The sequence below is a fragment of the Chlorocebus sabaeus genome, chromosome 8 (assembly GCF_047675955.1).
Source record: "Chlorocebus sabaeus isolate Y175 chromosome 8, mChlSab1.0.hap1, whole genome shotgun sequence".
In the NCBI taxonomy this organism is placed as follows: domain Eukaryota; kingdom Metazoa; phylum Chordata; class Mammalia; order Primates; family Cercopithecidae; genus Chlorocebus; species Chlorocebus sabaeus.
In genome coordinates this window covers 56,831,806-56,846,616 of record NC_132911.1, presented here as the reverse complement: position 1 = coordinate 56,846,616, position 14,811 = coordinate 56,831,806, and the positions used below count along the sequence as shown (strand labels likewise).

The window sequence follows — 14,811 nt, the reverse complement described above, 5'->3', positions numbered from 1 at the left end:
ATAAACTAGTTCAGTAATGTTGGAGGATACAGGTTCAGTGTGCAAAAACAAATTGGCGCTGGCTGTGGTGGTGCATACCTGTAGTCCCAGCTACTCAGGAGGCTGAGGCAGCAGGATCGCTTGAGCCTAGGAGTTTCTGAACAGGGACGACAAAAGAAGACCCTGTCTCTTAAAAAAAAATTGTCGTTCTTTCTGCTAGCAATGAATCATCCAAAAATGAGATTTAAAAGACAGTTTCTTTTCTGATGGCATCAAAAAGGTAAAAATAGGAGTAGATTTAGCAAAAGAAGTTCAAGACTTGTACAAATTACAAAACATTGTGGAAAAAAGTTAAGACAGAAAGGCATCCTGTGTTTACTGACTGGAAGACTTAATATCCTTGAGATGATAGCCCATCCCAAATTGATCTGCAAATTCATCACAATTGTTACCGTAATCTGAACTGTGTTTGTTGCAGAAAAGGGCAAGCTGATCCTAAAATTTATATGGAATTGCAAGAGTCCCAAAATAGCCAAAGCAATCTTGAAAAATAACAAAGTCTCACACTATTTGACTAATTTTAAAATTTGTAAGCGAGGGTAATAAGACACTGTAGTGCTAGCCTGACATATATCAGTGGAATAGAATTGAGAGTCCAAAATAAGCCCTTGTATTCATGGTCAGTTGAACCCTTGCATTATGGTTAAGGGTGCTGAGGCAGTTCCATGAAGGAAATCACTTTTCAAATGCAAATGGTGCAGGGATAGCATAGCTTGATATCCTGATGCAAAAGGGTGAAGTTGGACCCTTTCCTTACCATATGTACAAGTTGACTTAAATAGATCATAGACTTAAGTGTAAAAGCTAAAATTATAAAACTCTTACAGAACTCAATCTTTATGATCTTTATATTAGGCAAAACCTCTTCCTAAAGAATTAGCGTGTTGAAGAAGACAGAATACCTGCCTTGCATCAAGTTGCTTAAAATATAATTGGGAGATTATACCTGTAGATGAATTTTAAAACCTAAATAATTGTTTTTTCTAATGTTACAGCATTTTAAAAAATTTTCTACTTTGTTTTTGGATGTTTTAGTGTAATGGGCAAATTCACACCTGGGATAGTAACTAGTGAGTACATAGCATCCACTTAGTAAATCTACTGAAGTCTTTAGCCACTCAAGAACTACGACTTTATCAGTAACATGGATTCAATCACAAGTAGGAAGAAGAGTGGTTCTTAATACCTGGGAAAAATAAGAAATTTAAAGACATCTCTAGATAAATGCATACACAAAGTTTTACTTATTATTTCAAAAGGTTTGTAGATCTAGTTCTGCTACAGAGAATATACAACATTGAAATTACATGCTAACTGAAATAAGCTGCTTTTGAAAATTTATAAAAACCCTTAAATTATTAAAGTGATCTGTATTAATATTTTAATTTCTAAAATCTTGAAGAATGTAAAGTTTAGAATTTCAAACCGAAACTCAATTATTCTCTCACTTTTAGAGAAAATATTCATATGTTGTCTGAAGAAAAACAGCGGATAATGCTGTTAGAACGAGTAAGTAAATTATCTTCTTGAAGTACCATGTTTAATATGTTCACTTTCGGATACAGTTAAAGAAACTACTAGCTAAGCAGTTGGTGGTATTTCAACCCTCCCATTTGTTGTAATTTCTCAATGAATGAAGTCTGTATGAGAGGAAAAAGTTGGTAGTTTTTATTAAATCTGTGTGTAAAGTACTAGTTTTATCTAATAGTTCAGAATTCAGCAAAATAATATAAATAGCCATTTTAAACATCTGTTTCAAAAACAAAGTATTAAATACTTTTTAGAAATGGGCAAAAACAAAAATAAGTAATGAAGGGAGTTATGTTTTAAATAAAGAATTGCAATGGACAAGGAAAAACTGATAATAAATGGTTTCCTTTATTAAGGGTACTATAAGATCAATTGGTACACATTTGGCAGATCATTGTTCATAGATTACTTTTCATTCTTTAGGCGTATAGATTTTCAACAATGCCTTTTTTTTTTTACAAGTGTAATTGATAAAAATCCAAATTCAGAATTGTACAACTTCATTTGAATATAGCATGTTTTCTATTATTAAAGGATTATGTGATTTCCTACATCAGCTTAACCTGAGATGTTATGTTACAGGTGCCAGATATATTCTCTTAGGCATGACTTAGTTAAAGTCTCTGGGGATAGATCTCAGATTTTACTACATATTTATGTATTTCACAGGTGTTTCTAATGCGTATTAATGTTTGACAGTCCTTGGTAAATGTATCTAAAATTGCTCTGGTTCTCATTTAAGCCAGTAGATAATGAAAACAGTTGGAGAGGATTCATCGAAAATAATATCCCCATGAAATTTTCATGCCCGAACCAAACATTTTTGTCGGATGAAAACTTTTTGACAATCACTGTTTAGATTTATCTGAGTAGGTACAAGGATAAACCACAGGTCTCTCTTTTTTTTCCTACCTGCAGACATTGCAATTGAAAGAAGAAGAAAATAAACGGTTAAATCAAAGACTGGTAAGATTTTTCTTCTTGGTAAATTGGTCTTAACATTTTAAATGATTTGCATTATATTCCATCAGAGGATGTATGCTTTGATTGACTTCTCTATAGTAGGTTTGTTGGTCCATGTTGGTCATTGAATCCTATTGATTTTCAGAATGCTGAAGTCAGGCCAGAGTTATCTCCTGACTGTAGATTCGGACTTTTTTCTTAGTGTGAAATTAAATAATGTCTTGGTGAATTTACGACTTTAGATCTGATCAGTTGAAGCACCTAAGATTATTTTTGAAAGAATCATCAAAATCAGTTTTGAGCTATGCTTCATAAGCCTTTTGAAGATTAATGTATTTACTCACAAGTGTGCATAATTTTAATACATTATATCTTTTCATGAATTTTTTTTTTTTTTTTTAAGACAGAGTCTTGCTCTGTAGCTTAGGCTGGAGTGGGTGCGATCTCGACTCACTGCAACCTCCACCTGCCGGGTTCAAGCGATTTTTGTGCATTAGTCTCTCAAATAGCTGGGATTACAAGTGTGCACCATCTCACCCGGCTAATTTTTGCATAATTAGTAGAGACAGGATTTCTCCATTTTGGACAGGCTGGTCTCAAACCCCTGGCCTCAAGTGATCTGCCCGCCTTGGACTCCCAAAGTGCTGCTATTTACAGCTGTGAGCCTCTGCGCCCAGTCCTTTTCATGAATCTTATTTTTAAGTGAAAGTGCCTGAAAGGCAAGAGATCCCATATGGTACTGTAAATTGCCCTGGTTTTATTGTTTTGTTTTGTTTTTAATAAAAAATAAAATCGAGACAATGTCTCTTTCTGTTGTCCAGGCTGAAGTGTGGTGGTGCATTCTTGGCTCACTGCAGCCTCAACCTCTTTGGCTCAAGCAGTCCTCCTGCCTTAGCTCAGCAAGTGGCTGGGAGTATAGGCGAGTGCCACCGCACCTGGCTAATTTTTGTTTTGGTTTGGTTTTAGGTTTTGTTTTTTTGTTTTTGTAGAGATGGGGTTTCAACCATCTTGTCCAGGCTGGGCTCGAACTACTGAGCCTAAGTGATCTGCCTGCCTCAGCCTCCCCAAGTGCTGGGATTCCAGGCAAATTGGAATTGCTTGGAATTTTGCTGCACCCAGCCAAATTACCTTGGCTTTAACCTGTGAATGTAACCAGTTATTTGAACAGTCCATTTTATAGCAAATTATGTGTTTTAATAAAGCAATAACTTTATTTTTTCAAATTCTGATAATTACAGTTTACAAGGTAGTAGGAACAGTTTAAGGCTTCTGTTCAGTACTTTTGAAAAGTTTTGAAATACGTTTTAGAATTTAGTTTGTTTAAAAAATAAAAATACCTTGTAGTGCCCAGGTTGGTCAGGACACATCACAGCTTGGTTTTATACATTTTAGGGAGACATGAGATATCAACTAGTATGTGTAAGATGTTCTGTCTGGAAAGGTGGGACAACTCAAAGCTGGGGAGAGGGCTTACAGGTCATACGTAAATAAGAGACAAATGGTTGCATTATTTTGAAACTGTGATTAGCCTTTCACTGAATACACAATTTACATGTCAGAGGAGAGTAGAGGAATTGTCACTTATGCTTTAGTCTGACTTAGTGAAACAGTGGGGCCGAGGAAACAATCAGATATGCATTTGTTTCATGTGAGCAGAGGAACAGAGGGGTGACTTCAAGTTCTGTCTGTTCTTTGTCCACAAGAAATTTTCTTGTGGGCAAATTGTGAGGTCTTCGTAGCTATCTTATTTTAGGAATAAAATGGGAGGCAGGTTTGCCTGATGTAGTTCCCAGCTCGGCCTCCCCTTTTCCTTAGTGATTTTTGGTTCCCAAGATTTGTTTTCTTTTCACAGAATAAATTGTCTTTCAGACCCAGAGAGCGTTACAGTCACATTCAGAAAGGTGTCCAAATGTAAATCACACTTTCACATAGACTTACAGCTATATTCACAGATTTTTTCTTCCATTGTCTTCATTTATAATATATAAAAAACTTAAGCTTTTAAAAAATTAAAGTTGAATTATAGTCTTAAAAATGATGGTCAGTCTTCACTGGCAGGATATAGACCATTTGTCTGGATAATTTTAGTAAGTTGCTATGCAATTTTAGGCCTTCCTAGTTAATTATTTATTGTTTTATTTCTCTTTTTTAAAACACCTATTGAGAGCCCTGCATTGTACCAGATAGTGTTCAGAGGGAAATGGAGGAAATTCAGAGCATCAAAATTTGACTTAATAAACAAAAAAATCCTTATCTGTCCTTGGTTTGTGCAACCATCCATTGTGCTCGCTTTGCTTGGGAAAAATAGATGTTTTTACCACCCTTTCAAGCTTCAAAGACCTTGGTTTCCATGCTCCAGGTCTTATGAGATGGTGTGGATAAATGGATTGAAGCTTCTTTGAAGTGCAGAACAGTCCCAACTGAGCTATGGCTATAGCTTATCAGCTACCATATACTTGATAAGCTGTATGGCTATAGGTTATCAGGTAGCTTATCAGTTACCATTTCATTGTGCTCATCATCAGTAGAGGAAATGGGTGGCTATCACATCTTTGTTTCGTGATTGTTCACAAGTTTTTTTAAACTGAGACATCTCAGAAGTTGCATTGAAGATGAGAAAAGAGGTTTGTTCTCAGCCTTCAGAACTTTATGCTCCTACCCCAGTTTAACCAGAGTAGTATTGTTTGCTAGGCAAGGTGTTAGAGCGCTGGCATTGCAAAGTGGTTGACTCTGGGTTGGTAAGAAGAATTTACCGAGAACAGTATAGGTTTGAAAAAGGAAAGTTTTATTAGAGCTAATGCTGCTGAAGAGTGTAGTGGGGCACCTCAGCAAGAGAGGACTGAGCGCTGTGGTGAATTTTCCCTACAAGCATATATGGACCTTAAGGTGGGATCTTAAGGGTAGTTTGGACCAATATTGGCCATGTGGTTCATGATAAATGATTACATTTGTAGACATTTTTGTGTCTCAGTGTCAGCAAGGGTTGCTCAGTGAGTTTTGGCATGCATGCATTCCGGAGATGTGTAGAAATTCTAGTTACTTACAACATGTTTGAAAAAGACCTGTATCCACATGCTAGGAAAGTTTAATTACTTCTAAATTCCTCAGATAGCGTTTTGCCTCCAGATGGCCTGTTTGATGGTCACCAGGTGGTCTTTGCTTGCTGCATTATAACTCTAACCTCTGCCTCCCAGGCTCAGGTGATCTTCCCACCTCAGAGTTCTGAATAGCTGGGACCATGGGCACTTGCCATTACGCCCAGCTAATTTTTTGTATTTTTGGTAGAGACAGGGTTTCACCATTTTGCCCAGGCTTGAGACTTTAAATCTTTTTGGGTTTTTTTGTTTGTTTGTTTTTTTATGTTGGGACAACTAAGTTCCTCTTCAAAGACTCAACTTCCTGTTCATAAGTTGTAAGATTGTAAATCAACCCCATCCACTTCTCCCCGCTGCCTTCTCCTTTTCTCAACAAATCCTGTTTGGAAAAAGTGTAGGTCTAAGCCAACTGGGATCAGCTTAGTTTGTGTGGTCCAACCCTAGGCAATAGGACACAGAAACAAACTGCATTAGAGATAAAAACCCCTTCCTTCCTTTGTTTGGTGTTCTCTTGCAACCTTGACGGCTGCGAGCAGCACCCTTCTGCAGAAGTAAAGTTGCTTTGCTGATAAATTTTCCAAGTGTTCGTTTCTTTTGGCTGTGCTGAGCACTTGTTTCCAACATTTTTATTTTTCCAAAAGGAAAGATTTTGAAACTAATGCATTAGAATTTTCAAAGCCTTCTTGAAAAACTTGTCCTTTTCTCTGTTTTATTTTTAAGATTAAATATGTCATGTAAATAAAATGTGATTCTAAAATCAGTTTTTAATCTAACCAAATTTGCTAATTGTTGAAGTAAAGGAATTATTAATGAACATAAGAACTGTTATTAGTTTGGGCTCTTTAAAGCTGGACACAGACTTAAATGTATGTAACAGTGGGTGAAATTTTTGCGGTAAGAATACATGTGGTACTCAAATTGTGTAAGTTCATAAACTGTTTTTTTTTTTTTTAGATGTCTCAGAGCATGTCTTCAGTATCTTCAAGGCATTCTGAAAAGATAGCTATTAGAGAGTAAGTACTGTAGTTTTGTGGGTATTTTTCTGTGAAAAACATTCACCAAATTGTTAATGAAAATGTATTTCAGTGAGAGTAATTCAGGTCCAGGTTCATTGAGCTGACTGTTTTGCACTCAGTAGTAGTAAAAGTTTTTTATTGGAAAGCAGGATTTTTCTAAATTGTTATTCTGGAAACGTTTAGATTGCCAAAACTTTCCTATTATAGCATTATGATTCACATACATATCCTTGAAGCCTTTTCCTCCAGTTAACTTTTCAGCATGTGCTACCTCTTTTACATCTCATTTATCTCCTTAGTCTTGTTAATCTATATTGGAGAGTTTTGATTTATTTTTAAGTTGCAATGTTTCCCTATTTTTAGCTTTTAGATTTCCTTTTATTAATATTCTACAAATTCATAATAAACTGAAATTGTCAATGAAAAGAGTCAGACTCTAAAATATTTGAAGAGATTTATTCAGAGTCAAATATGAGTGACTATGGCCTGTGACACAGCCCTCAGGAGCCCCTGAGAACATGTGCCCAAGGTGGTCGGGATGGTAGTGAGGGGGAAGCTTGATTTCATACATTTTAGGGAAACATGAGACATTGAAGATACAAGTTGGTTTGGTCCACAAAGTGGGACAAGTGAAAGGTGGGAGGGTAGCTTCCAAGATACAGGTAGATTTAAAAGTTTTCTGATTGGCAGTTAGTTGAAAGAGTTGTCAGTAGAAAGGAATGTCTAGGTTAAGATAAGAAGTTGTGGAGACCAAAGTTTTATCATGCAGATGAAGCCTCCAGGTAGCAGGCTTGACAGATAATAGTTTGTAAATGTTTCTTATCACGCTTAACCTCTGTGTTAATGTTAAATTCTTGTTGACTTTTCCTGAATTCTAAAAGGGAAGAGGACATGATGAGGCAAGTCCAACCCCTGCCTCTTGTCATGGCCTGAACCAGTCTTTCAGGTTAAATTACATATTATGGGCACTGGCCTAGAGGAGGAAGTTCATTCAGATGGTTGCTTTGGGGGGCTTCAAATTTGATTTTTGGTTTACAGAATTTATCAGTTGAATCATTTAATAATTTTCCTGAACTGTTTTACCCCATAGTTACAATTTTTCTTTAGCTTTGGTTATTTAAGGTGGAGCTCTGGAATAATAAAAGCATTGTTAGCAACTCATGAATAGTGAGTTATTCCTGACAGGAAGGTTGTGAAAGTTAAGACCCTTTATTTAACTTCTTGTATTTTGTTTCTAAATTTCTGAATTTGTTGACCACATTTTTGGTTGTCAGATATCTGTGATTCTGACTTTTCATGTCTTATTAAAATTTCATCTTGTCTCAGTGATTTGAAAGGGCTTGGTGGCATCTGTCTTTACCAGCTGTATGTCATGTCAGTGGGCAGTTCATTAATGGTCTTTCAGAGACGAGAGAGTGGGAGGAACTCCAAAGATACTGCCTCATAGAGGCCTCATCTCCCAACTCCCCATTTTAAGTTATTAGCTTTTGGTGTTTAGCCAAAACAGTACCTGCCACATGTTTGTTAGATGGTCAATAAGTGTTTGTAGGGTAACTTACTAAATAAAAGACATTAAAAGTTTCTCCAGCTGATTTTGATGATTTATTAGGTATAGGATCTACCAACTTAAATGATCTTGACAACTGAAAAATATGAGATTGATTTTCAAGGTCTTTTGATGTTTTGAACAACAGTTCTAAAAAAGGCTGTAAAGAGACAAACACCACTTAAGCATGTAATTGGTTGTACCCACTTCTCTCTTTCCCTGTCTTCTTCTTTCGGGCTTATACCCCAAAATAGTATATCTGTTGACTTGTTTAGACCTAATTAAGCACTTACGGACCTAGCTCAATTGCTTTTTCTTGTAAATTGAAGAGCACGACACTTGAAGACGAGATCTAATTTTTCTTTGACACTGTGACTGTATATGAGATGTCTCTCTGAATTTTTGGTGTGAAATGAAAGATTAGTAGAAAAAAATCTTCCTGTGACTGGATAAACTATAATGGGTGCTTTTTCTGCTTTTCATCCAGTTTCTTAACGTTAGATAATGGAAACTTTATTAAAGAAATGTTTGGTCTTTGACAGCCCCTGACATCATCCTTTGAATATCTGTGCATGACCAGCAGTCCCATTAGGACCTGGGCAGAATACAAAAAGAATATCATATAAAAGTGAAATTTAATATTTGCGTTAATATCTTAATATGTAGTTGAGCATTGTAGCATATATAATTAAGTTTTCAGAATAGGGAGATTGAAGTAACGCTAAGTCAATAAAATTGCATTTCTTTATTCAGTTTTCAGGTGGGAGATTTGGTACTCATCATCCTAGACGAACGCCATGACAATTATGTGTTATTTACTGTTAGTCCTACTTTATATTTTCTACATTCAGAGTCTCTACCTGCCCTGGATCTCAAACCAGGTGAGGGTGGTAAGTGTCATTCCATGACTAAAATATAAACCTGGAATGGAGGAAATTATATAAGTAAAGATTTTTTTTCCCTGTTTAATTATATAAGAAGTCACTAAGAGGGAACCCTGTTTAATCTGCTTCTTAATAAAATCTACATTATCTAGATTATTTTCATGGATTCCATTTACAATTCAGAGTTAAGGAGTATAGCTTATACAAGGGACCAGTTGATCAGAATGTGCATTGATTCGGACATCTCATACCCTAGCAGTTGCATAATTATATTGTCAAAATTCTCATGTACAGACTATTCAAAATTAATGTAGGCTTATTTGTTTATATAAAAGCATTATTTTTTGGCAAAACAAAAGTTTTCTTAAACTATAAAATGTCTATCCTGTATCATCCTGTGTTCCTACCTTGTTTATCATTATACTGTTCTATACCTTTATTTTTTTAAAAAGGAAATAAGCTTTGTTAAAATATACTAAGTAACAATGTCTATTATCTATTTGATTTTTAAAATACTAAAAAAGAACAGAATAGATATCCTGGTATACTTAGCCTAAGTAGAATTATTTTTAACAATAAAACAAAGTAAGTCCATTTAGATTGATGTTCCTAATCTAATTGGACTGCCTCGCAAACAAGGTCAGATAGCTAGCAGATAGCTAGCTAGCTAGATAGATAGATAGATAGATAGATAGATAGATAGATAGATAGATAGATAGATAGATAGATAATTTTTTTCGAGACGGAGTCTGGCTCTGTTTTCCAGGCTGGAGTGTGGTGGCACAATCTCAGCTCACTGCAACCTCTGCCTCCCAGGTTCAAGCAATTCTTCTTCCTCAGCTTCCCGAGTAGCTGGAATTACAGGCATGCGCCACCACGCCTAGCTAATTTTTGTATTTTTAGTAGAGACGGGTTTTCCCCATGTTGGCTAGGCTGGTCTCAAACTCCTGACCTCGTGATCCGCCTGCCTTGTGCTCCCAAAGTGCTGAAATTACAGGCTTGAGCCACCGCACCCGGCCTTTTTTTTCTTTAAGATGACATTTTGCTCTGTCACCCAGGCTGGAGTGCAGTGACATGATCATTGGTCACTGTAGCTTTGAACTCTTGGGCCCAAGAAATCTTCCTGCCTCAGCCTCCTGAGTAGCTGGGACTAGGGACTATAGATGTGCACCGCCACTATGCCCATTTTTTGTTTTGTTTTGTTTTGTAGAGACAGGGTCTCGCTTTGTTGACCAGGCTGACAAATTCCTAGTCTTGAACTAGGGCGCTTTCCCATGACAGCTCCATCATGGCTATTTGTGGTTGGCTGTTTAGAGTATCCATGAAACAGTAATCATGTAACCATGAAAAATGAGAAGATAGCTTGTAACTTACTATTTTTACTTAGTACTTTTTACCTTGAAAAGAATGAACCTGATACTTCTTTTGTTTTTTTATGGTTTTTTTTTTTTGTTTTTCAGTTGTTTAAACTTTTTATTTGAATATGATTTTTAAACTTACACAGTGTTGCAAAGATTACTATAGTGCAAAGAAAACCCATATTTCTTGACCCAGATTTACCTGTTAACATTTTACCCCACTTACAGTATCTCTTTATGTGTATGTATCTAATATATAAATATACACAAATGTGTGCACACTGTTTTCCCCCAGAACTGCATGATGATAAGTTACATCTTAGCCTATTGCCTTTCAATATTTCCATGTTCATTTTCTTAGAGTTCAGTGTTTAAATCTGGGAAATATTAAAAAACATTTTTTAAAATGCACACTGCCATTTTAAAGGCTTTCACAAGTACTGCAGAAAAGAATTTATTTAACAGTCTTACTTAACCATGAATAACCCCGCCTTCCTTTTTTCCTTTGAGGAATGCCAGCTGGGGTCCTGCTACCCTACTGTGTTGTTGCCTTGGAAGAGTGTGGATTACCAGAGTGTTTTTATGCCTTTTGAGAGTGGAGCTCGGCGTCATACAAGCATTTAGTTTAGATGATTCTTTTTGGATCTTAGTAATTGGCTGTGAAGTGTTAGTTTACTCTTCAGAGAAGTCACCACACTCTATTGTCCAAGAGCTTTTATGTTTCTGTCATGTGATCGTATTCTTCAGGTTCATTTCTGATTATTTATTTGGGATATCTTTTATGTATATCTTCCCAAGTTATTTTTATGGAATAAAAATTCATATGCCTTCTTTCAAAGGCTTTAGCCTAAACAAAATATAGACAGTTCCCAACTTACGGTAGTTCTACTTAAGATTTTTTTAATTTACCATGGTGCGAAAGTGATACACATTCATGAAACCCTACTTTCAGTATCCATACAACCATTCTGTTTTTCACTTTTAGTATTCAATAAATTACACGAGACATTCAACACTTTAAAATATGCTTTTTGTTAGATGATTTTGCCCAATTGTAGGCTAATGTAAATGTTCTGAGACTAGGCTAAGCTATGGTGTATGGTAGATTAGAAGTTTTAAATACATTTTCAACTTAGATATTTTCAATATGGGATGGGTTTAATCTGGACATAACCTTGAGAGGCATCTGTAGTTTATTGCCTGAATACTTTTGAAGTCAACTTTAATATGACAGCTTCTTTTCTGATGAATTTTAAAAGAGAATGGATATCACTTGACTTGTCACATTTTGGCTTTATAAGGACTAGGATTATCCTGTCTTCTCTCACATTTTTCAACTTTCCTTCATTCACACAAGTACTGCCCTTCTAGACTTTTTTGGTTCTTAACCCTTAGTTATTTATTGAGTGCCAGCTGTATACACACTCTTTTGCCCAGCACTATGGCGTACAGGTGTGAGAACTGTTCAGTTGCTGCCTTTGAGAACTTGTATTAAAAATACTGCCCCTCAGAGTGTTTTGCTTTGAACCTGTACATTTTGTTTGCTTAAAGAAATGGGAAAGGTTATCTTTTAGTTCTTTCGATAGATGGCACTATTGAGTTAGCCTAGAATTCCTAGATATTTGTTCATGATTTGTACTTAGATTATTAGTGTTTCCTGAACTATTATTTCTGTGACTTGACATATCGTGTACGTTTAGAGTAACAAGAGCTATGCACACATTACTGGTTGAAAAGTAACATGAATTTAGTTTTGTAAATTGTTAAGCATTTCAGTGATTTCAGCAGTTTTTGAAGTCTTACATATTCTTCCACTTGTGAGAGCTTTTTTAGTCTGTTTTAATTCTGGCAGTTATGTTTCCATGAATAATTATTATCATACTTTCAAAAAGAAAGTAACTGTTTAATTTCCTTAGCTTCAGGTGCATCTAGAAGACCCTGGGTACTTGGAAAAGTAATGGAAAAAGAATACTGTCAAGCCAAAAAGGTAAAAACCACATCATGTGATACTAAGCCTAGGAACTATAAAGAATATTTTAATACTGCTTTATATAGAAATCATTACCACTGCTGTTCTTGGCTTTTATGCTTATTTGAGTTAGAGCTTGACTTTAATGAGAATGAGTTTGAACTGGCAATTTATAAGTATTCATGTTGTCCTTTGATAGTAGAGATAGATTAACTACAGCCTATCAATATATAATGGAAAACTACTACAAAGTCTGTGTTCTATGACTGTTAGGTTACTAGTGTAACTAATTTGCAGGAAAAAAAAATCCCTGGATAACTAGTGACAAAAAGGGAATTTTATTTGTAAATACAGTTGATGTTTTATTATTTTCATACTCTACCCCATTAAAGAAAGGTAGTCTAAAGTATTTGGTGACTTAAAAATTGGACTGATTGTGTAACAATATCAGTGCTCTAGAATCAGTGAAACCTTCTGAGCATTCTTCTTGACTCGCTATAATTTGGGGCCTCGATGTACAAAACATGAATAGAACTTGAACCATATAGTATTGAGGTTTCTTTGATACTTAAAATAATGATGTATGGCTCACTTTGTATTATAGTCTTTAGCAGTGACTACCAACTTTGTCTTTGCTATTCACTCAATATATTCTTTGTTGGTGAGGGGTAGATCTTACATAGTTTGATAAAGACCATCACATCCCTCCAACCCTTCAATACTCAGCAATGAGTAATATGATAGGAGGGTATTTGTGTGATATCGTTTGCTTATTTTTTTGTTTCTTTTTGTTTTTGTGGGGTGTGTGTGTGTGTGTGTGTGTGTGTGATGTGGTTTAATCATTTTAGTGATTCCATTTTTTTCTTTCCCTCTTAGGCACAAAACAGATTTAAAGTTCCTTTGGGGACAAAGTTTTACAGAGTGAAAGCCGTATCATGGAATAAGAAAGTATAACTTATGGACAAAATTAATACATTCTATGACTTTTTTTTTCTGATTTGTCCTGCAGTGCTCATTCATCACTCCAAAAACAGCAGGCCATCTTTTTATGCAAAAGTCAGCGTGACAATATGCTTCATTGGTGTACATCATTTACTTTTTAACTGGCTTCATTTTAGGAATAATTAATTCATCAAAATCCTTGGCTGAATTAAAATGGTTTTTGTTTTTTGTTTTTACCCAGACAACTCTAGAAATGCGGACCAAACTAGTTCATTTTCTCAAAGGGCATACCTTGTGCATTGTGGCTTATGATGAGCCATATTAATTGCCTGTTAAATATACACTAGCTTGAACTTAGATGTTAAATGTTATTATTACCAGCATTTGTCCTTTTGTGAAATCAGTATCAGAATACTTGCACTCTTTAACACATTCTTTATAAAATGTATAAATTCTTCAAAACTATTTAAAGAGGAGTGTTATTGCATGCAGATAATCATTTTGAGTTTGCCTCAGTAGATTACTAAAGCAAATTGTTTCAGTTTTCTTAAATGCCCTTTGATGTTTCAAAAAAAAGGAACTGTAATTTGATTGACTGATTTTAAGATCAGCCATAAATAATCAGCAATCTTCAAAAGCACTTTCAATGGATTGGTCATCTGGGTTCTAAAGGGAAGAGTCTGTGCTACTAACCATTTCAAATGCAGACTCAAACCTTCCCAACATCTTTATGACTCTAGAATAATCATATTGATGAAATCGTAATTCATGGTTGAGTTTCAGAACAAAAGGTATTCATTGCACATTAACCATTTAGAGGTCATTTAAATAACAAAATATTGTATTGTAAAAGAACTGTACAATTTTAAAACAATAAAGATTTGAACCTGTAAATGTGTGTGCCTTTTAAAGAAGGATACATTTTTAATATATTTGAGTGATTGCTGGGAAGTGTGAAAATATTGTTATGTATCATATCAAAGAGAAACATGTTTATTACAAAAATGTTCTTTAACTATATACTATGTAACAGGGTAAACAGTGTTATGTAGAATAGAATTGTGTAAACTAGATCTTTAGAGAAGTTGCCATTGAGCAAAGTTATTTAAATGAGTTAGTTGAGTTGGATGAGAATTGTTTGAGGTCTGTTGCTAGAGAACAATAATAAAATAATTCTTTTTCAGAAAATATTTAATTTCTTCATAAAAATAAGTTAAATATTTTTTTAAATATGTGTATCTAATAGTACAAAATGGAATAAACATCATAGTGTATAGAAAACTGAATTTGACAAGTTAATGAATAAATGAACAAATGATTTCACATGTTTCTATTTAATCTTTCCATGACATCTTTGTGCAAAGACTGTTAAAGCAATAACTTTATATAGAGGGCGATTTTGTGAAGCAGATCTAGTTAGGTCTAAATGAATCTGCCAGCTAGGCCGTTTTGACTTAATTGGTACTCTT

General features: G+C 35.0%; 1 protein-coding gene across 3 annotated transcripts in view; it reads left to right on the top strand.

The window, feature by feature from the left end:
• The window catches only part of RB1CC1 (RB1 inducible coiled-coil 1), a 94,980-nt gene extending 80,744 nt beyond the window's left edge, over positions 1-14,236 (top strand). For 2 of the 3 annotated variants that reach the window (XM_008000620.3, XM_073018083.1), the window contains exons 19-24: positions 1,494-1,548; positions 2,488-2,535; positions 6,582-6,640; positions 8,943-9,079; positions 12,348-12,418; positions 13,277-14,236. In XM_008000620.3, the coding sequence (XP_007998811.3) occupies positions 1,494-1,548; positions 2,488-2,535; positions 6,582-6,640; positions 8,943-9,079; positions 12,348-12,418; positions 13,277-13,354 (448 nt within the window). In that variant the 3' untranslated portion in view covers positions 13,355-14,236. The remainder of the gene's footprint in view (positions 1-1,493; positions 1,549-2,487; positions 2,536-6,581; positions 6,641-8,942; positions 9,080-12,347; positions 12,419-13,276) is intronic. The other variant, XM_073018082.1, reaches the window with a different exon arrangement.
• The last annotated feature ends 575 nt before the right edge of the window (positions 14,237-14,811 follow it).